The 22,904-nt window shown below is 40.0% G+C and overlaps 1 protein-coding gene across 1 annotated transcript; it reads left to right on the plus strand.

Annotated features, from left to right (window-relative positions):
• npm1b (nucleophosmin 1b) lies at positions 1–16,164 on the plus strand. Its single transcript, XM_070836632.1, has 11 exons — positions 1–56; positions 374–456; positions 1,419–1,538; positions 1,817–1,910; positions 2,279–2,370; positions 2,491–2,549; positions 2,753–2,822; positions 7,462–7,560; positions 11,690–11,785; positions 11,877–11,951; positions 13,165–16,164. Exons 1-11 carry the CDS (start codon positions 8–10, stop codon positions 13,216–13,218), a joined length of 891 nt encoding a protein of 296 aa, XP_070692733.1. The 5' UTR covers positions 1–7; the 3' UTR covers positions 13,219–16,164.
• The last annotated feature ends 6,740 nt before the right edge of the window (positions 16,165–22,904 follow it).

Below are 22,904 nucleotides of genomic sequence, written 5' to 3' on the forward strand. Positions count from 1 at the left end.
TTCAAAGATGGAGGACGATATCTCAGATTTGAGCAGACCACAAATGTATTTGTTTGGTGAGCTCGTTTATTTTGACAAACCTAATTTTTGTGCGGTCGCGCAATCAGTTTCGCTGTCATGTTATCACGCACATATAGCCATTAAACATTTTCAGTCGGAGGAAGTTGGCTAAATAGCTGGCTAACGTGCCTGCCCCTACTCGCGCCAATTCAGCTCTTTTGTTAGTTAGCTAGCCGAGCAAAGCATGGAGATACACAGCTATTGCAAAGAGTGAACCCTTGCATCTCAAACAGTTTCGTGCATTTGTGTATGTTGTTCAAGATGAATTCATAAGATAAGGTTAGTTACACGTTGCACGTATCGTTTTCTCTAGGTTGTACACTCAAATCGGACAGACGGGAGTTCAAAGTTGACGTAGACGACGACGATACGGAGCAGCAGCTGTCACTCAAAGCAGTAAGGAAGACACTTTCCAATGCATGAGGAATGTCTGTTCCCAGGCTGTAATGCACGATTGAAAGGGGGAGATCATAATGGTTAAATGTATAAATCTGCAGTTTGTTTGCACACAGTAGTGATGTCTTAATTTGGGCAAGCGTTAGGGTAGGTTACATTTATTTCTATCTGTCCTATGTGCTTTCCTGGCATGATCTGTAAAGACACAAGTGGTGCCAATGTATGTAATAGGAAATCTGTGACAAAGACAAAAAAAACCCTGCCCTATAATCATCAGCAGTGACTTAGAAAAAACATGTAATATCCATTCTAAGTACTTTTGTTAGGCTGTCTTTAATACACATCTAATCTGATTGTACAAACACAGGTCAGGTCAAAATCCATACATTGTATGTTCTACATTATTCAGATATGTATTTCATTAAAGTTTAAATCTGTATTGTCTTGTAGCAGCAGGTAGCAAACTGAGCTGCTGGTCTTGTAGTTTTCATGACTTCCCCAGTTTAAAAAAAGTTTTTCATTTGCTGGTATGGTCATAAAGGCTGGATACGCTCTGATAGAATACTGTAACATTTTGGGTGCACACAGAGTTTGTTCTCTTTGTTTTGCTGTCCTGGTGACAGTGGTTACAGATATGTTTTGGTGGTTTCCATGATTTCATATCACAGCCTTTTTAGTACTCGTTCCATCTCTGTCTAAAAAAGAGCAGCTGTCGAAAATCAAAAACATGCCAAAATGCTGCTCATTACATTGGACTGCACAGTTGAAGCTGCTGCCAATTATTATATTTAGTCGATTAATTTAGTATTTTATTATCAATAATTGTTTATTAAAGCAAGAAATTAGTCTGATTCTAGTCTGAGCTCTACTTTTAACAGCTGTACCCTGAAAGTTGGAACATTTCACCCATCATGGTGCATCAGGAGCGACGCTAGCCTGATGGAGGTGTGTTGCTTTTCCAGGTGTGTCTGGGAGCCGAGGCTGAGGATAAGTTCCACATGGTGGAAGTCGAGGGCCTCACTTATGATGGAAAAACTACCAAAGTTCCTCTGGTTGTCCTGAAACCATCCGTCCTGCCCTCTGTGAGTGAACGTCATAGCTGACAGCATTTTACAGTGCTACTCAATGGTATACAAGCAAAATAAACTCCCACCTATTAGTTGAAATGTGTCTCTCCGTCATGCTTAATAACATATATAACATGCTTAATAACTAAAAAGGAAAACTCATTCTTACCATGAAGCATACAGAAACCGGTAGTGACAAACGTAAATGCAAATCCTACATCCTAATGGAAGAATGCAAATTTGTATATTAATTATTAAATAGTTTGTGCAATTGTCATCTTTTTCTCGTCCAGATGAGCTTGGGGGCATTTGAGATCACACCTCCAGTTACCTTCCGTCTGCTGTCCGGCTCTGGACCAGTTCACATCAGCGGGCAGCATTTTGTTAGTGAGTATTAAGGCAACAGCTGCTGCTGCTGCTTCTTATAGAATTATTGACATACACGGATAAAGTATGACTCGGGCTGCACTTCACCACATCATTGAAATGAAGCTACTCTACACTATATCAGTCAAAGTTAGTCAATTATCTCTGCCTTCCAGAATTAGTTAATGGAGCCTCATTTGACGGACACATAAAATATCAATTTTTTCTATTTTCAGTTGTTAGAACATTCCACTGATTAATTGATAATAAATATCACTCTCTTTCACTTTCTAATGATGTTAAAAGTTCCCATAAGGGCTCTCCAGGTAAATCTAAACTGCTAACAATTCATCACTATGCAGCTACAGTAACCAGCGTTTGCTTTGTAGGTGTGAAGGATTCAGAGGATGAAGAAGAGGAGAACAACACGTCACCAGTAAAGCGGCCTGCGAGCCTGATGGCGGGGAAGAAGCCTCCATTGGTAGCTACTTCAGAGTGGTGTTTGAATTACTTTAGTCACAGAGCTTCAACTCTGAAGGAAGATTATGTCAAAGTAAAATTGTGATTTTTTTCACGAAAAGATGACTCATTTTCCTTGTAGAAAAAACTAAAGATGGATTCTGACGATGATGAAGATGACAGCGAAGACGATGATGACGAGTATGTGGTTTTTTTTTTTTTTTTAAATGCTGAATATTTCCAGTCACTGCCTCAAAAATGCCACATTCAAGTGCCTAAAATTTCAGTTGCATAAGAAATCATCTCATTCACTCTTTTTATTTTTTTCTAGCATTTTACAGAGCCATCTCAGCCATATTGTTTTTTTTTACTTGAGTTAACGGTTTTTTCCCTCCTCTTTGTAGTGATGATGAAGATGACAGTGATGAAAATGATGTGAAACCTCAGAAGAATGTCGGCAAAGACTTCAAAAGGGTAGGTCTGTTTTATTTCTGTGTATAAATAATATAATCAACATTTGATTGTACCTGTTTTTTTAGTTAAGTTCTTTTACTAACGTGATGCACATATTTTTAGATTCAGTGTGATACACTCCAAGGACATCCATGTCTAATTCTGATGTGTATCACAAATTAGTGGCCATAAACCTGGGTACAAATCAGAGAAAAAAAAGATGTGCTGGTGAGATGCATTTGTCTCGATGAAGGCGGGACTCAGTGTCAGACTGAAAAGCCCTGACGTCTGATGTGTGATACAAAGGTGGTTATGGTGACGTAAACATATATAATTACCATCAGAAGCAAACACCAACCATTAAGAAGCACTTGCAGTATCACTAATCTGTGACTGGAGCAACCCAGTGTGACCACCATGACCTTAAAGGGAAAGGGCAGATTTATTTTTTATTTTTAAATGGGGTTTTATGAGGTGCTTATCCATAGTCAGGTGTATTACTTATGCTAGACTGCAGTCAGCACACCCCCAGCTTGGAGAAGCAGGCAGGAGTCTTGGTACAGACACTGAGCAATGTACAGCTGTGGACAGAGTCTGCAGAAAACCATGTTTTAGCCACCTAAAGAAAAGCCCACACAAAAATATTAATGTCATTTTAAGTCTACGTTATATTGAGATTATTTTCACTGCTTCACCGTGCTGCCAGACAGCTCTTTGACGGGGAACTGAAGTCGTTCTTTTTTAGGTGGAACTTTCTTTTACGTGACTAAAGTCTGTTTTGCTGCTGACCCCGTCCACAGCAGCACATTGCTTAATGTCTGCGTCAGGACCCCTGCCTGCGTCACCAAACTGGTGTGCTGACTGCCATCAACTTTAATTAGTACAGTGTTTTAACATTGTGGAGTATTAACCTAGTGGGGTTCACCTGTGCAAGTGAAACAATTAGGTGAAACTACGTCAACTTGAGTGGAACCAAATAATCAAACTAATGCAGGTTGAAAGATGAGTTTCAGTCCTGTGTAAAAGAAACAAGCAACTTTAACATCAAATGTTTGTAGGTTTTTGTTCATTGTTCACATTTGGTGAGTGCCATGTTTTGAAAGCCTGTTGTGATACAATGAGTCTGAACAGATTGTCCTCGATAATCAGTTACTTCATCAGCTTTTCTTTTGGGTTATGGGCATTAATAGTATCAGATTGCATTTGAATAAAATGATATAGCCTGGAATGAGATTAGTTTTTTTGGCTTTTGAGATGTAGGTGTTTAAGATTCCTGCAGTGTTTGTTCATCTTCCAGTGTTTTTTAAAGATTTGGACTGTTTTTTAACCCCATTCCCTAATTTCCATCACTGCTCAAACCAAACTAAAACAGACATTGATTTGTAGTGGATTGAAGTAGCTTGGAGTGTTTCCAGTCCCTTGTTGTCCACCAGGTGTCAGGGTAGCCCTCATTTGGTTTGCGTAAGAAGAATTTCTCTGTGTTGCAGCAATCTGTCCGCTCCCCTTTTGTTTCTACCACGTAATTTAAACTCCCAGAGACTGTATTCTATAGTAGCATTTCATTTCAGTTGGCCCTTCCCATCCCTGCACTCACTGACCGGCCGCCTTTTTGTATGAGACAAAACATGCAACTTTTTCATCCTGTTCACTCATGTACCCACCTGTTTTCCACGAGTAAAACACAGGGTCTGTGTGGCATAATGATTGGATTTCTCCTCTGTAATCTGCTTGAATTCTCACTGTCTCACCAACAAGACGGCACTATGTTATCCTATACATACTCTCACACACACACATTAACACACGAGCACACACACACACACACACTTAAAGCTGTATATACTCACACTTTAGACTTGTACTCTTATGTGTAAGTCCACGTGCATACTTGCAAAAATGCACACAGTCTGCAAACATTAACAGTCCATTTCTACAGCACATATGCAGAGATGCTCACATTAAATACAGTTCAGTATACATAATCGCACACACACACACACACACACACACACACACACCAGTTAAGGGAAACGTTTTCCCCCACTTTTCTGTAACACTGCATATCTTTGTCCCTCTGTCATCCCACTGTTAATATGATTGCTCCTTTTTATCGTCTCTCATGCCATTTCAGCTTTGCACCTGGCCTTTGCCTTTGAACACTTGTTTTGCATGTTACCACAATCATTTGCAAGTGTGTGGGTGTATGTGTGTATCGGCCTCGTTTTTTACGTCTGTGTCTGTTTGTGATTTCTTTTTTCTTTTTTTTTTTTTTAACACGCTATCCCGGTGCAAACTGTGCCAGGCAAAAGATCAAAGCAAGGCAGATGCGCATACCTGCGACGTGAGCGCCGATCCTTGCCTCAGGGTCAGATGACAGCTGAGCATTTCTGTCACCTGTTGATTTATTCTGTTGTCTTCTCCTCCACCTCCTGCTCCCCACACCCTCCCCTCCCCTTAATCCTTTTCTTCACCGTTCTTCTCTTTAGTTCCACAGATATCCAGTCTCATTCTGTAGTAATGAAAGCCTAAGAATGTCAAAATTAGGGCTGGGAACAATTATTACTTTTTTGATGGCTGCTTCATCAATGTATCACTATGCTTTTGTTGTGTTGAATCTCAAAACTGTGGTATGGAAAATCAAATGCTTGGTACTAATATAATATTATAATAACACTTGTTCTTTGATCAGATTTGTTCTGAACAGGAAATGAGGAAGCATTTCTACATCTAGACCAAATCGTAAACTGTCAAAGTTGTAGTACGGCTGCTTGCACTATTATCAAGTACTGAATAAGTATCTTTTCGTGTACTGGTATTGAAACTCATTACATGCAGACACAGTGGCATTGCTCTAATCTGAGCTCGATTTTACTTTCAACCGCACTCAGCTGAAAGTGTGGCTGTGTTGAATTTTCCTGTCACGGTATTTTAATGTTCTCTGCTCTATGTGAAGAGCAAACACGTTTATGGAGTTGCATCATTTTCCATTCAGATTTGGACCACATTGGATGTGTTTTACAAAATAAGCTCTTGAGGCATGTGGTCTACGTGAGACTTGTATTTAGATCAGTCTGACAGTCTTGAGGAAAGAAAATAGCTTAGACTCCTTGGGTTTTGTTCAGTCAAAACCTGTTGCCTCTCAGACAAGCACTGGGTAGCTGGTTTCAAATAAGCAGATCTTCACTACGACAGAGACAGGTGTTTAGCCTTTGTCTCCTTCCAAACATGACATGAACAATGCAATGACTTTGGTCTTGTCACATGTACAAAAACACCAACGAAGAAATATGATTATGATTATTGCCAAAAGACTGTTGCACTAAACAAAGACCAGAATAGAGGCAAGCACAATATTTCTCTACTACTTTCTCACTAGTTCTGTCCTATATGTATTCATATCCTTCTGTCTTGGCAGCCACCCCGAAGCAGCCTTACAGCTTCTTGTGTTACCAGGTATTGCTCTAGGAAAGAACATGTGTAATTGCCTTGTAGTAGTTATGTCAACACTGGCAATTACACTTCTTGCCCATTCCAAGGTGAATACCAGTGATTGCAAAAATGGGTTGGTGCTCAGGAAATGCAGTTACCTGGCTCGGCTATTACAAGGTAATTACACAGGTGACTGAGAGCAATGGAAACCTGACGGGAAGGCCTCCAGTGTGGAGCAGAACAATGACAGGTTATTGGGGTACTAAGTATTTGATCAGTGACAAATTACCAAGTATGTCTCGTACTTCCTCCGTAATTTCATATAGTGATGGTGCTTGGAGATAATTTCAGTTTTGGCTGCACATTATCCTCACTTTGGTTGCAGTTATGTTTTTCGTACAGTCTTCAGACGGACAAACATTACTGAGTCCAAATAAACTATCAATTTTGAACATTAGGACTGCCACTACTCCTTTATCTTTTGTAATGACTTTATCCTGTTGTCCTTGTTGTTTCTTTTGTAGATTGTGTTTTTTTTTTTTCATCTTCTATAGTTAAAATACTTTTAAAGTTACTGTGTAAGTTACTTTGCCAATATTAGCTCAAAAACTAGAAAGGTATATCTCACGCTGCCTCCAACCTCTCTGGGTAACGAGTGTCACTATTACATGTGCACAGCATTTAACCCCAACTTGCTCCAAACCCACAAAACCAGCCTGGAAATGAAGGAAATCTGAAATGATTGCATTAGAAGCTATGGAGCACAGCTGTATAGTAGACCCTAGTCAGACCCTGGTCAGACCCTGGTCAGACCCTGGTCAGACCCTGGTCAGACCCTGGTCGGAGCTGGTCAGTGTCACGCTGTCATTGGCCAGTCAGCGTTTGAGGGGAGGGACTCAGCTAAAGGTCGATTGGCCAACAATGTAACCTGACCCACCTTTGTAGCAGTGTTTGCAATTCTTACTTTGTTCAAAGTTTTGCTAAAATTTTCAGCTGCTTGTGTAACTTCAGTATGGCGCCCCCTGCTGTCAGCTCACATTTGATTTTGTTTGCTGTGATCAAACTTCAATAATCAGTTTAGCATACATTTCCTTTTTCCTTGTTCTGCTTGTTTTCTTTTTATTTTCTCTTTGATTATCTCATATATTATCACAATTTTTGTAAAGCTGAACATGGGACTATCATGCTACGGATGTCTTATTTATGAATTTTGCTGGTGTTTCATTTTCAGAGCCCCGAGTTGTCAGCAAAGAAGCCTAACAAGACGCCAGTGAAACAAAACGGCCCTGCAGGAAAACCATCAGGATCAGCTGTCAAACCACAGGCTCAGGTAGGAAGGGCTGTACCAACTGCTTTGTTTTGTTTACTTATAGTTATTTCATTGATTGAGTGACAACCATTAGAAAGTGGGACAGCTGTTAGGATCGACAATGATCGCCATTTTTATTCATCAATTTTTATTGGAAGAACAACAACAGGTTTACAATACAATACAGGTGGAACAGTTTTTTCCAGATTTAAACAAAATAATGAGATGTCTGGAGTTACACCAAACTAAAGTCAAAGCCAGTAATTATTCCTAATGAAAGACATCATGCCACTCTCAAAAGTACCCTGGGGAATGGTAGATGATGAAAATGGGAGAAGGAGCACTCATATTTCTACTGCGTCATTAAGGGGCAACTTTGATAGGCGTAGTGCTACCAAATGTATTGTGTCACAACACATGCAGAAAGGAAATCAAGTTTCCACAGAATAAAGCAGTGCAGAGCAACAAATTGAAAACTCCCTCTTCTTTGCAAACAGACACGAACCTCCCACTACTTTCAGTATGTCTGAAGTCAAAATCTGATAAGGCCAGGAAGCAAAATGCATTATAACGTGTAGTGCACCTAAAAAACAAACAAACAAAATAAACACTAAAACAATTTGATCCTTTTGTGTTAAATTATTTCTGTTGTTTGCATGTATTGGCATTTGCAATTGAAAGATGCCAAAAAAAGAAAAAAAAACTTGGGAGAGCCGTGCCATTCCTCTGCCAAGGAATGTGATAAATGCACATTGCAATTAGCTCAACCTGATAGTTAATTTCTTGGATGGAATGTCTTGGACAGCCGCCTCTCAAAACCCAAAGCTTGAACTCTGCCTCTCTTAAAGCAAACACACCTGACCTCTAAACGGGTTTCCTGGGGCAAGGTTTAAACCTGCGACCCCTTGGCCTGACCCTGCCATCATGAGTTGCAGCCACCTTTGATGCCCCCCAACCCCCTGTAGCACACATACACATCAGGGGATACAAATGGGCAAGATTTGCTGGAAGTTTACACGTTTTAGAAAAACACTAGAGTGATAAAAATGATTTGGACAGAAACTCAGTTTAGATAAGGCATTGTGTGCTAAAACATGGCTTAGGCACACCGTCTCACATACTCACGCACCCATTGCTCATAAGAACACTGTCATTTCTTGCCGGACATCTTTTAAAGAAAGCTGTGTATATTTATAAAGTTTAACACTGAGCCTCAGGTTTGCTAAATTCCTACGGCAAGAAGCGATTGCCTGGGGGCCAGCGTTCTTGGTGTGTGGGAGAGTGCAGCTAATTCTGTAGTAGCCGCTGCCCAGACATAACACAGTGACTCTTAAACCGCTCTGGGGTTTTAGCTGATGGGCAGCTGAACTGCTGAAACCATCCTGCAACGTTAACTTTCTGGTCTGTGGAGCTCGAACTGCCCCCATCTCCTCTACACTTATACACAACAACTGTTCCCTCTCTACAACCTCTTCACACCCCTCGCTTCCTGGACACACCTTCTCCCAATTGCTCTCATTACCAGTGTTTGATGTCTGGTGCAGCTTGCGCTTCCAGATGCCCCAGAGGAGCGAGGAAGCGGGCGTGGATGTCTGTTTTTTCTTTACTAAATGCAGGTGACTGGTCATTAGATTGGCTTGTCAGATCTGTTGCCAGTACCGCAGTTCTCACCTCTCACAGCCCAGCATGTAGCTGCACCTTCTTGCGTAACAGGCTCGACATGAGAACCCGTTAACTCGAGTTGTGCTGATCTGAAGTAACTTTATCTTGCAGCTGGTGTCTTTTGATTGATGGGTTTGGAGAAGTCGATGCCTTCGAGCACACGTCACAGTCGTAAAGTTGTTAACCACTCCACTCGGGCTTATCCCAAAAGGGTGTGAGTCATTGTTTTAGCGACTGATTGACATGTGTTACAGCAGGTGCCTATCTTGTTTGCGCTTATTTACTTTTCCCATGAGCATAAGGATGTTTGCTTCTAACTATGACTCTACGGACTGGCCTTGTTGTGTATGAAAGACTAACCCCTTTAATTACATATAAATAAACAAGTCATAGGATTAGAGTCAGCGTTCCCACTGACCTGATGCTCTCACCAGACAAAGGCCTTCAAAGCTCTCATTCCGACAAAATGACAATAACCACCTCGGACAAACCTGATGAGCCAAGGTGTCACAACCATGTGTTTGCACTGGATTGAAGACAAGTGATTGCATCAAATGATAGCGTGCTTGTGATTAAGTTCCATGTCTCGTGGCATCTGTAATCAGTGTCTGGCCCAGATGAAAAAGCTTGTTGCCTTTGTGTGTTTATCAGCTGTCTCACGTCCACATCTGTCCTTTGGAAGTAGAGAACTGCCCATAAATAATAAATGCGTAGTGCATTTGTCTGGCCAGGAGCCAGCGGCATATGTGCTCTTTTTTTTTTGTAGTGTGGTATGTGTGCGTCAAGGTTTTCATCATTTTATACCTTTTGATCTGTGCTATAAAGTGCAGATCTCTTGGGGACAGGGACAGATAATTGCATTTTTCCAACTAGAGAAAGAATTTATTTTCTCAAAATCAGTCCACCTGTTTTTAACAATTTCAAGCCTTCCGCTGGTTTTGAAAGCCTGAGTTGCTAAAGGTGTTTGAAGTATCAAGTATTAACACATGACAATCATTGATTGTTATTTCCCAAAGAACCCTACCATTGAAGTTGGGTGTAGAGAACTAGCTCTGAATTTGAACCAGTTCCAAATGTATTAGAAGTGGGGAATTGTTAAGAAACTGATTTTTTTTGTTATGAAACTGTTTTTTGACAAAATTTTGACCAGCTGCAGTTCCACTTTCATATCTGCTTAGTGACCACGTACTGTGGTCTGAGGTCTATGTGGCAGATTAGAGCTGCTGTTTACAATTGTGGTTAAACTGCACATATAACATAAGCGTTCAACTTTTCTTCACTTAATTATTTCAATCAAAACAAATCAAACCGCATTAGGGCATTTATGACAAATCAGTGGCAGCCTGAGTCTTCTTGGTTTAGTTTCTCACTCAAGTAATATTACAATGATTGTAACTAGTTTGTACAAATCAAATTAGCTAAAATCTGATACAAACAATTATACCAAAACCTATTTACAACTGAACAGAAACAATCACTGTCCATTTGCTCATGAGGTTTTTGCGACTCACAGGGTAAAGAGTTGCTTCATACATGGCTTCTCTCTTCTTTCAAATGTGTCTCTGGCTATCAATGAAACCCTGCAATTTCACTGGATTCCACACTGGCTTTGCATGTAGGGACAAGCTCCGTGGCTTGTGTAACATGCAGTCACACAGCGTACGGTGTGTGTTGTTGTTGTGTCACATTCATACGCTTCTAATCGAGGACTTCTGGGGCCTCGGCTGCCCAGGTCTGGACACACCTGTGGACCCGCTAGTTCAGTGCTCATGTCGGCCTCGTCTTCACAAACACAGGAGACTCGCCATGTGTCGAATTTACGCCTACAATGTCACCAAAAATTATAAAGAAGGGTTGCCTGTGTCTGTATCGTTTCCGTCTTGACCATTCGTGACAGAAAATGAGTCATCTTGACTCATCTTTGAGTCATTAATTTGATTGGAGTATAAGTTTTTATTGAGAAACAAACACTCAGAACATTAGCTGCACTTTGACCCTTTTTTCCTTTAGTTCAATCGTTGAGATTTGCCATCAAGGGAAAAACACATTTGACAAACAATCTCTATTGGTGAGTTAGGGTTTGCCCTCTCCTGCATGCAAACAATAAAAACATAATTTGTACCTGATGTATTTGTAAAGAAAGATGGTGTAATTAGGCTAGAATTTGTTGTCCTTTCAGATGCTTTTATCTTCTTCCAGCTGGTTGCCAATGCCAAGCCTGTAAACACAGACCCAGACAAAATGGGTCACGATAGGGCTGTAGCCCAGACTGGCCTGTTGGTCAAAAAACGGATTCATCCCCAATAATTAGAAGTAACAAATTCTATGTTGAGTATAAATGAGAACTAGAAAGTAATGGCAAGAACTGAACATGAGTACAAGAAATATTCTGGTGTAATTTGAAGTTATCTCTTTATCTACAACAGTATAAATCTCTTCATATTCGACATATCAATCAGTTCCTTATCTAGTTGATATATTTTTTAAGACACCTGCCACGGGAAAAGACAAACCCCAGGCTGGCCCGTCTAAATCTCCCTCTCTGACTGAGATTAAGAGCAAGTTGTCAACGGCGGCCAAGGAGGTAAGGCTGTCATCCTCCTTTGCAAATTACCACTCTTAATTGAATGTCTGACGTATGGTTAAGCTGATGATTTAATGGCCTTTTTCATCAGGGGAAACCTCTACCGAAGACAGAGCAGAAGTTTGAGAACTTTGTGAAGAGTTCTTTTAAAATCTCCGACAAAAAAGTAAGTAATCACGGGTCACGCGATGTATTGTGTATATATCTATTGATTGCACATGGTTTTGAGCGCCCTGATTGCGAGGCGTCTGAGATTGGTCTTTGTTTATTTCTAAGTCTGAAGTTTTTACATTTTCAGCTCTTATATCACAAGTGCAATTTATATCAATTTCCTGCTTTTTGCAATCTGCCATAGGGAGTTGTTTGGTTTCTAGAAATATTCCAGTTGCTTAGTGTTAGTAGCCATGGGCACATACATTTACATCAACCTTCATTGCAGCTTTAAGAGCTTTTTGCCATGATAGATACCCAAGAATGCATTATTGTTCCTCATAGTGTCCTCATACCTTACACTGTTCATTACGCCTCAAATGTCTCTCCAGCACTGCGTGTTCTCTTTGAATTATATTCATTTTGTGTCAACGGGCTCTTTCGAGATGGAATGGGAGTACACCTGCCAAGGCAAACTCTTTCTCAGTGATTTACTGGAGTGTGTGTCTTTTGTAGCGTTAATGAAGGGACTGGTGGTATGTGGATGGTACCAGTCTCTTTCACATTCAAGGCCTTTGACCAACCCAAAAAAGGTTTTTTTTTTTCTAAATGCAGGACTTAAATCTTGTTCTTGTCATTTCAGGGGAAAAAAACAACAGCCCCTCCACATTGTTTTGCTGAGTATGAATTAATCACCCAAAACTTTTAACACACAGACTGAATTATTCGAGGCTGTTTGTCAGGTAGTAAAGCTGCATTTTCTGCATGACAGCTTCTGTGAGAAGGCAATCACTACATTCATTTATGATCGCATTGCAGTGTTAAAATGCTAACTGTACAGCTATGAGAGCAGGTGAAAGCTCTTTAGACCAGCGCAACGGCTGGTTGGACAGGGAAAAGAGTGGGGGTGGATTTGGGTCGGGGAGAGCTTGTTGATCCCAGTGTGTAGAAACATCTGTGGAAGTGCTTTGGTTTCATCAGCCAAGGCTGAGATCTGTCAGACCTGGAGCACCTAGTCATATACTCTGGTATGTACTGTTGCCTCCACCCAACCCCTCGTCGTTCCCCAGAAGCCCCATCTAAAATGAGCGTTCCCACAGGCGAGACGCACAAAAAGCATGTTGTAGTAAAAGTGAGTCATGTGGCTAATAGTGTGTAGCACTTCATTTGGATGATTTATAATTTCTTTCTGTTGTTATCCCTCTCTCTCTTCTCTGTACCTTCCTCAGGTGGTCAAGGACCTTTGGAGTTTTGTACAAACGCTGAAGATTGAGAAGAAGTAACAAACCTTTACTTTGAAGCATTTCTATGTTTCGCATCCTGCAAGGCATTTAAAGGCACAGTCAGCGAGATTTCCTACTTGGCCTTATTATGTCATCATTGCGAGCTATGACTTAGAGTGAACAGAGGGACTGAGTGTTAAAAATGGGCAAAGCGATTAATAAATTGAGTGTCATTGTTTTTTTGTTTTTTTTTAGATGCGAAGCACCTCCTGGAGCTAGTTCGTAATTCTTTGAATTTTGCAATAGTATCTTTTTTGACACAAACATTTCCAAAACCTACACACGTCTGTCTGAGGTAAAATACAAGTCCTCAAACAGTGGCTATAAAAATGAATGCAACTGCAGGTAGTGTAGTTGTTAAATTACAGAAGCTCTTCGTTTCCTTGCCTCTAGAATGGGAGATCGGCATACCTACATGTTACCTTCTTCACATATAGTTGCCACGTGTTTCAATGGAACTGCAGGTGTGAAACTGTTGTCGCTGCAGCTCTGCAATTTGATGAAATTGACTGAGCCTGGTTTCTGGTGCTTCGCATCCACGACACTGTGTGTCCTTGTTAAGTCAACAGTGCAATAGGAGATATTGCAGAATGTGCCTTTAAATATCTCTACTGTAAACTGAGATACATCTGAGTCCCAATTAGTGTGAATTCGAGCAGCATATACGGGGCTGGTTAAGCCAGTACAGGGGGGGGGCAGTGAGTTCAGTTTTCCTCCAAAGTGGTGTTTTGTTGCTTTATTTTCTCTCTGGCTTCAGGAGGCTTTTTTAACTTGCGAAACCTGCTTACAGATTGTACTATGAATTTGTCTGGCATAGCTGCGTTATACAGTACTGTACAGACATTCATCTTCATATATTGAGTTGCGTCACTTAAATTTTTTTCAGTTTAACCATAGCAACTGTATTTTTTTAACAACTTGGATAACAAACACCAATGGTTACTTTGCTTTCTCCTGCAGTCATCAAGCAAATAAGCAAAACTGTTTCCCTCAGACTAAAAGAACACAGTCTGGAGAATAAGAACCGTAAATCTACATGGGAGCGTACAGTTTTAACCTTCCACCGTTGCTTATCTTTACCAGTTAATCTGATGAGAGAAATTATTCATTCCGTGTTTTTACCAGGAACACATCTGACATTTCTGGCGGAGAGCGTTGTCATTCTAAATAGTTTTTTAGTACTTTCAATACAAATGTGGTTAAGTTTATATCGGGATCATCTAAACTCAAGCTCAATCTGCAAAAATTACAAACCTGCTGACTGGAGTGTGAATTCATATCAAGGCCATTAACGTCTGTCATAACCTGAGAGGGTTTTCATTACAGTGGTAACAGCCAAAAAACGTGTAGCAAAAAATGTTTATAGACAAAACATTATTATGAGCTCTATAAAACCACAGATGCCCCGACTAAAATTGTTTTTCTTTTAAGTAGTATACATTACATACAAAAAGTTAAAGACAAAACGAAGAGATTGCTAACTAGCTCCAGGAGTGCATTTACGACGTGGCACTAACACTGTTTTCAGTGTACTTCAATGTACTCCAGTGCACTAAAAACAGATTAGAAGCCTATGATTAAAGCAGATGATTTATTACAACATAATCATAAAGTATATATCAGAAAATTACATCAGAGCAGCATGACGTCGCCTTTACAGAAACTCTCTAAAGAACACAACCCCATAATTGTGTTCACTCTTGTATGTCAGTGCTCTGGTGACAATAAGCGTAGACTCGCTCTGTGCTTATAACGTGTTTATGGTCCTGCATAATGGCTTTTATGAGCCAAATGTTGGCAGTTGGATACCATATTTACCCAATCAACCTGCTTGGTCAAACCATCTTGTAAAGGATATGTGAAATTCCTTCGATGTAAACAGTACACCCTCACACCTAATTTATGTCATTTAAGTCACCCTGGCAATTTTGTTAAATATTATGTTTTAAATATCTGTGATTTCCTCTTTTTACCAAGACTTCCATCGGTTTTTTTTAATACCCTCCTTGTATCAAACTTAATGAACTTTTTTTTTTTTATTTATCTCTTGCTTTTATTTTTAAGTGCGGCAGCTGAACAATGATATTTTTAATTGTATGCTTATTCCGCCCTTGCTAATGGCTGGTTTTGCAGCTTGGTTCTGTTGTCATGATCTTTATTTGAAATGTTGTGATCTAGTTTGGTATTGAAGTGTTTTATGTTGGGTATAAAACGTCTTTTGACATGTTTGAATTACTATCCTGTTTTTGTTAACTTTTTTTCTGTAGCCCTGCTGTTTGCCACCTTTAGATTGTCCTTCTTAGATTCTGTTCTGAGTCATTTTAAAGCCAGTGACTCAATGTGGTTGAAATTTGGCTTTCAAAAATACAGCAGGCACTCTAGCTTAACTGCTCCTTACAGTGCTACTAGCATTGTAAAATATTGAGTTTAGAGCAGCATGCAAACAATGTTGTCATTATTTTTTGTGTATTTTGAGTAGTAGTATCTCCCATTGTATCAGACTAAATTAGCTCTGAGAATTCTCTATGATTTACACTTTAGCGATCCAATGACCCCCGCTGTATTCTCTCTATCTATAATTTTGCCTTGTGTCTTTGACTTGAAATAGCTGCAGTAAATCATCAGTATGTAGTCGAGATCAGAAGATCAGTATGCATCTTCAGTTTGAAATGACAAGAAACAAGGCTTGTATGTATTTTGCATATGTCAGTGCAAATTAAATTGTAATCCACTGTACTATTGTCTAAGAATTGGTATGAGTAGATGGTGGCTAGGCTGACTCAACATGTGTTGAAAGAAAATGCATTTTGTCCATTTATTCCAACTTAATTGATTAGTTCATGCATGACTGCTGATGGTGGATATTCATTCATGGTTTGTTGAGATGAATATATCATTTTTTTTTATCCTACCTGTAACATTTACCTGAATAAAGTGAATCCCAGCTGGTTGTGAGTCACATTTTGAAGTCTTTTACTGGTCAACCAAGGCATGATATTAGTCCTCTAAATAGTTAAACAGTTTCCTATCACACCACTGGAACACTACAACAAAAAGATCAATGAAATAATAAACAAAGTCAGTTAGTCAGTGATCCTAAGATTTTCTTTATTGGAAAAGAGGTGGATCATCAATAACAGCTAACAGCTATTCTTGAGACAATGTAACACACAGCCATTCCACTTTGCAGTATGGTTCATGTAGCTATGAGAGCCACAGGCTGACATAGTATAGGTGGACATGCTGCTTGATTATCTGCAACTTGGACTTAGTTTGAGATCCCTGACAAATATCAGCTGGTCTGTCTGTGGTCAAAGTTGATGATGACTGTAAATGCAGCACAAAGACACAGTTCAGAAGCATCTTGGGCAACATTTGCTGCCCCTTTTGTCAGAGGTTAAAAGTAAAGTCCTAAAATATCCTTTTGTCAGAGAGAATGGATTCATATTTTGGATTGTATATTTTGTCTTTGTTACTATATACAAGCTGAGAAATTCCTCTCTAAAGCAGTTTCGGTTTAAGTGGGGGACACAATTCACAGCCCTTGTTCTGTCAAACATTCATTTTAAAGATAACATGATATGTAATTTGTCTGATTTATATAAATCAAGTTGCTATCTTTCAAAGTTTAAGTATTTTTAGGCTCAAAGTCAATTTTTGGGATTCCACCGACTGTTTGGCAAATTCTCACGGCTGAACATAAGAATTTGCTTTTCACCGAAATAGGACTGTGGATTTTGTCCCTTATCACTTACAATGAAGTTGCTTTAAGAGGAATCTTTATGCAGCCACCGTGGACAACAGGAACAATTAAAGCAAATTCTGAAGTATGCATGGGCATGTCAGTATTGGTTTTAGACATAATTGGAAAAAATGTGAACCTTTTCCTTTAATTGTAATAACCACCCACTCTTGTTGTCTCCACTGGGTGGCACTGAAGTCCAGGCGTGAACTTCAAAGCAAGACTTCATAATGATATAAATTGATTAAGCTTTTACCTGAAGTGTGAGTCAGGCATTACTTCACTGCCAGCTGAACACTTTTTGCCCTGTAGCCACGAGGAAGTGAGGCGCACTAGCGGATGCAGCCATAGGATGACGCACAATTTTATGTTCCAAACAAGACGACTGAGAGGCACGTGGAAATCCCCCCTTTGTGGTTGACTTGAATTCCAGTCCAGGGTTTGACTGAACCAGCCTGGAGGTATTGACACACACACACACCAAAATCCAAAGCATGCACACACACATGTATAATAAAAATGGTATAAGTTGCTCTGTGTACCTCAGTGCAGAGAAAATGGTACTATTGACACGAATAGCCATTATCAATAAAATCAGCATTAGTCAAGGGGTTGGAAAAAAGCTACAGACAACACAATCTAAAGTTCGTGCACTGATTTTACGCTGCAGATGTGACCATATCTTAAGTATAGTGCTCCAAACTGTTACAAAGTTGGTTAACTGAACAGCAGCGCGTTTGTCCAAGAACATATTAACAGTTCTGATTGGAACTATTTCTCCGGTAGAAAGCACAGCTTCAAAGAAAACAGTAAACAGCAATTTCTTTGCATTATCATCCTTATTGTTTTTGTATGGAGGCAGAAATAAGAGGCTGGCATCCCAGAACCTGGCCGAGTATAACTGCCTGCATGACTACATACCACTAGAGGTAAGTGAGAATGAATGTTTCTTTTGTAATTTGGGTGAATTATCCCTTTAATGCGAATCCTTATTCTGATTTACTATCAGAGACACCACACAGAGACACGGCTGGCACGCCGTACACGTGAGGCCGCAGGTATCACTACCCTACGTGTGGCAGCCAAACACAACATTAGGCCATTAGGGAAATATCGCCCTTTTCTCTCTAATCCAGCAGTCACACGATATGGGACAGAACAGTCACGACGGTCCGCTGTCAGACAGAGACGCCTCCATCTGAGGACGATCTCTTCAACCTGTGTATGTTTTTGTGCTCTTAGGAGAACAGGTGTGTTTTGTTAGTGAGTGTGTTTGTGCCCCCAATGTGTGTGAAGCACAGGACGGGCAGTTTGTGCTGTAAAAAAACAGCTTGTTCAGCCATCTGCCTGTTAAAAGCCTGAAGCGTGTGTGTGTGTGTGTTTGGAGGAATGGATTAAATAATCCGTCTGTTTGTTTAATAAACTGTTAAAGGGCATTTTAGCACAAACAAAACATAATTTGTAAAAAAAATTCTGAAACCTTGCAGCTCCAGGGATGTTGCAACTGAAAAGACAAACGACTGCAAACCAGACATGATCACACACACAAATAATTGTTTTCACAACTCTTCTTAGTGGAATAGCGGTCGGGGGCGGGGGTACAGTAGATGACATCTAATAGGCTCAGGCTGTTCTTGTACATTCAAACAATCTGTTGTAAAAGTAGCAAAAACCACTTGAAGAACCCTTTTATAGTTCTTAAGACACTTCTGAGCACTTCTGAAAGAATTCAATACTCGTGTAGTGTAAACCAGGGCGGCGTGTTTTACAAGTGACTGATAGTAGATAGTAAACCACAATACAAAATATGAACAGCAGCTGCCATAGAAGTGTTATTTGAATTCTTATCGCAAGTGTTACCATGGTGCAACATGGATGAGGGAACAGAAAAAAAATGTCTGCTATACTGCAAATTAAAGTGCATCAATCATGGATATAGGAATTTGTGCTTTAGGCTTTTTAAACAGTCTCTCCATCTTCATCACAACACTAAAAGCCATCTAAAATGTATTTATTTACACCTTGTTTAACACTATTTCTCTCAGCTTACACTTGTCCCCATTTCCCACTCTCCTCTGCATGATGGTTGTAGTTTCACCTGGATTTACCCAGGTCATGAGCCATGACAGAATTCTTGGCAAAGGTTCTGAATGCTTACGCATGAAGTTATGTGAAATTAAATGCAGTTTTTGACAGACTTAGTCCATAAATACATATCTTCCATGATATTTTTGGGTCTCAAATGATGAAATGGGATCCATTCTACCCATTCCAGTCAAATACTCTTAGCTTGTCGGTGTAACAGTCTGTCTCTTGTAGCTCAATTACAAGTTAAAGGTGTCCTGTGGGGCAGGGGCGTACAATAACTGTTTCTCACCTTTTGCAAAACCAATTTTTATATTTTAAATTTTGCATTGTCTGCAACCAACATGCATCGCACCACATTTTATTGTCATAGCGCTACAACATACCAACCAACATGGCACTACAAGCGGTCACATTGAGTTTGTACCAATGACAAAAGCCCATGTGGTTCAGTCATTTATGAAAAGATTAAAATCTTGGAAATCCGTTTACATAGGCTTGAATAAACAAACTCTCAAATTCACATTAAAACTCAGCCGTGTGGTGTCATCACCTCATCACCTGCTTTATCAGAACGACTTGTAGCAACGAGCATCAATTAAGTTACAAATTTCCATTTGATACAATCACCTGTGTTGCTGCCAAGAGTGTTACTCCACATGCTTCTCTCCAGACGACTTGGAAGTGTCAGTATATCTTTCTCAAAGACCAGGCACTCTTTTCCATAAATCTGAGGCACAGATTATGCAACCTCATCCTACACTGTTTTTTAAACTGCCTTCAGGGAATGCTAACACGACTGTCAGGCTGACTATATCACTCCACTCACAGTGCCTCACCCTGCATTTCTCCAGTTTTGATAGCTAAAAGCAGCGGTGGATGGCAACTAAATTTACTCTTATTATTGGGTTTATTAAGTAATGTCGCCTTTGAGAGTGCTGTTGCATCTGTTTTACTTTGAACTCCAACTTTTTGTTAGGTGCTGAGCATTAGAAGTTTCTTTAAAAGTTCAGTGAGATAATGTATTATCAGTCAAAGTGTCTTCCTAGGGTTTACCTGCAGGATATCTAATTTAGGACAATATTTTCATAGTCATCTCTGGTGGAAAGAAATGTAAGGTCATGTCTCTGCAGGCATGTACATTTCCGCCCTCTTTTTTCTCACGACCCAAAGGGATGTGTGATTTTAAACACATCTGTGCATCTAGTTTGAAAAAAATCCACCTCACAACAACAGGTGTTGTTAACACATGTTAATACCATACAATAATTCTGTGGTTAGGACATGTGGTCAGTACTGTAACTGGTGATAAGTGTTGTTATTAGGGAAGAGCGAAGTTGGACAGCAACTCAGTATTTGTCCTCCAAAATGGGACATGCAGATGTGTTGCAAAAGAAAAATTCTTTTAAAAGCTGGACTGTCAGATTTGCAGTTTGGCGGCCCCAAGTGGCAGTGAAAGACAATTTAGATTTTTAGATTGTTTGACTTAATTACCCATTATTAGCCTTGTAGTGTGACATAATGTGCTTTGGACAGATTTCTGCGTTTTGATTAGCTTCTTTGTGATCTCAAACAAATCAGCTGAATTTAATTTTATATACAAATACAGCAAAACACCGTCTCCGTCGCAAGGCACAGTTTGTGATTTAAACTGATAATGCATGCCGTATCTTCACACAAAAATCACAGATCTCAGAGAAAGTTTCTGCCAAGACGTCACAACATCTGTCACAGGCATGTTTGAATGAGCATGTTGTTAACAATATGTGTTTCCTGAGGTAGTTTGTACTTAACACGTCAAACTAAAACTCCAGAGTGTGGTCTATCAATCCCACACACACACACACACACACACACACACACACATACACATACACATGCCTATCCCTCTCATGACAATTGTTTTGACCTTTGCTCTGAGGAAATAAGGCCGTCTGTGCTTGAAGTGACAGGTTGGCACATCACCTGGATACAAGCAAATAAACGAGCAGAGGGAAAAAATATCAAGGGAACATTTCAAGCATTCACAGAGAGCTTTCAAAATGGAACAATGACTTTGCCTGGGGGGAAAAAGTGATCATGCTGGTATGTTTATATTAGACGGAAAGGAAGCCATCATTGTCATCACCAGTGATTTTCTCTTTCACGGCAAGATTTTGACAGTTGACTGTATCTTATTAACAATTCCTTCTATGTATAAGTCAATTGTCACGGATGATGCGCTTATGTAAACATTTTTCTTCACAAAAAAAGAGCAGGCAACTCTCTTCCTGTCAGGATTTGTGAACTCTGTGGCATTACCATGAATACTGTGAATACTAAACAGCTAAATAGCTTCTTTTTTTTACTGTTTCAGTCATAGATTAAGGCCTTGCACTCTATTGTGCAGTTGTTTTGTTCCCAATTTTTTGCTGGAAGTCTGCTCTTGGCATATGTGGGGGATGACAGGGTGGGGATGTGCGGGGGTTGCTCATTCAGGGATTGGGAACACTTCAGCGAAACAGACATCAGGGGAAGTAATCGTGTAAATTAGAGGAAGAGGTGGGGGAGTTCATCATCTATCTTCCCGTAAGCAAACCCTGGCCCAGTAAAACACAGCCCAGTTGGTACAGCAATAGGACATGCGGTTATTAATACAGAAGAGGGAGGTGCGCTCACCTCGACAAGCGCCAACACGCGAGCGCATTACCTCTACGGCTGCTATGGCAAAGATGTGAGCTGCATTCCTCTGCCCACAAACTCAGAGCTTTTTTCCCCTAACATAGAGGAGAGGCTTCTGAGAGTTAGGCTCAGATCTGGGGGAGGTTGTGTTCTCAGGAACTGCTAAAGAAAAGTCATCGAGACTTTGTTCTGTGGCCTCATGTCTCACATTTTCATCATTCTAAGATTTCACTTGCATGGTGATTTTACCAAAGAACCTTACCATTTTTTTTTGTTGTCATTTGACTAAATAGTGGCTGAGACAACAACTGTCTGGGTTTACACTGAAAAAATATGTTGCAATTGTAATTTCTGTTACCTGTTCATAAAGTTATAAAGGTTTAACTCCACGTAGTATGACTCAGAGCAAGAACGGCATTATGCAGCTCAGCTTTATTTGTGATGAAGTTATTTGAAGATGAACTGGCATTCTAAAAATATCCAGTAAAATGACAATGACTTTATGCACGGCCACACTAACGCATGATTGTGAGCTAAAATATATCAAACCAACATAGGGTGAATAACTCAATTCAAACCTCTCAAACTGTATTAGGAAAGTAAAACCTAAATCTTTTTAGGGCTACCCAACAGAAGACTGTGATGTTTGCCTACTTTCTTGGAAAAATTACATCAAATCTAGCACCCTGCATGACTTCCTCTACATTTACTGAATGAATCCCTCTTCCAGCTGCTCACACTTTATTTCCTCTTACATCCTCAAGGAAGTTATTAGTATTAGTAGTAGCTCTATTGCTTCCAGCTTGCTCTTAATTATTAACAATTCCCTTGTTACTGGTTATATCCCCACCTCTCTCAAGAATGCCAATATTAAGCCTTTCTCTAAAAAAAAAAAATCAACCATGATACCGTCTTTCTAAGAAGTTGTAGCTGCTTACAAACTATTTGTGGACGACCGCCTGATTAAAATGGAGGTGGAAACGCACCTGAAAACCGCAGCTGAAAAGCAGCCAGTATGAACAGCATGCAAGACAAAACAGACAACTTTTTTAGTCCCTGTCAACTTTCACTTGTGCAGTGCCACAGGTCTCAGTTGTTGGATCAGGCCTGTTTTCTTCACGTAGTGTGTGCTGCCATGTGAACCTGGGAGCTGTGGCGGCAACAGCACTTGGTAGGGTCTCCTGAGGGAAGTTGATTA

This window comes from Pempheris klunzingeri, chromosome 9, assembly GCF_042242105.1.
Source record: "Pempheris klunzingeri isolate RE-2024b chromosome 9, fPemKlu1.hap1, whole genome shotgun sequence".
Classification (NCBI taxonomy): Eukaryota; Metazoa; Chordata; class Actinopteri; order Acropomatiformes; family Pempheridae; genus Pempheris; species Pempheris klunzingeri.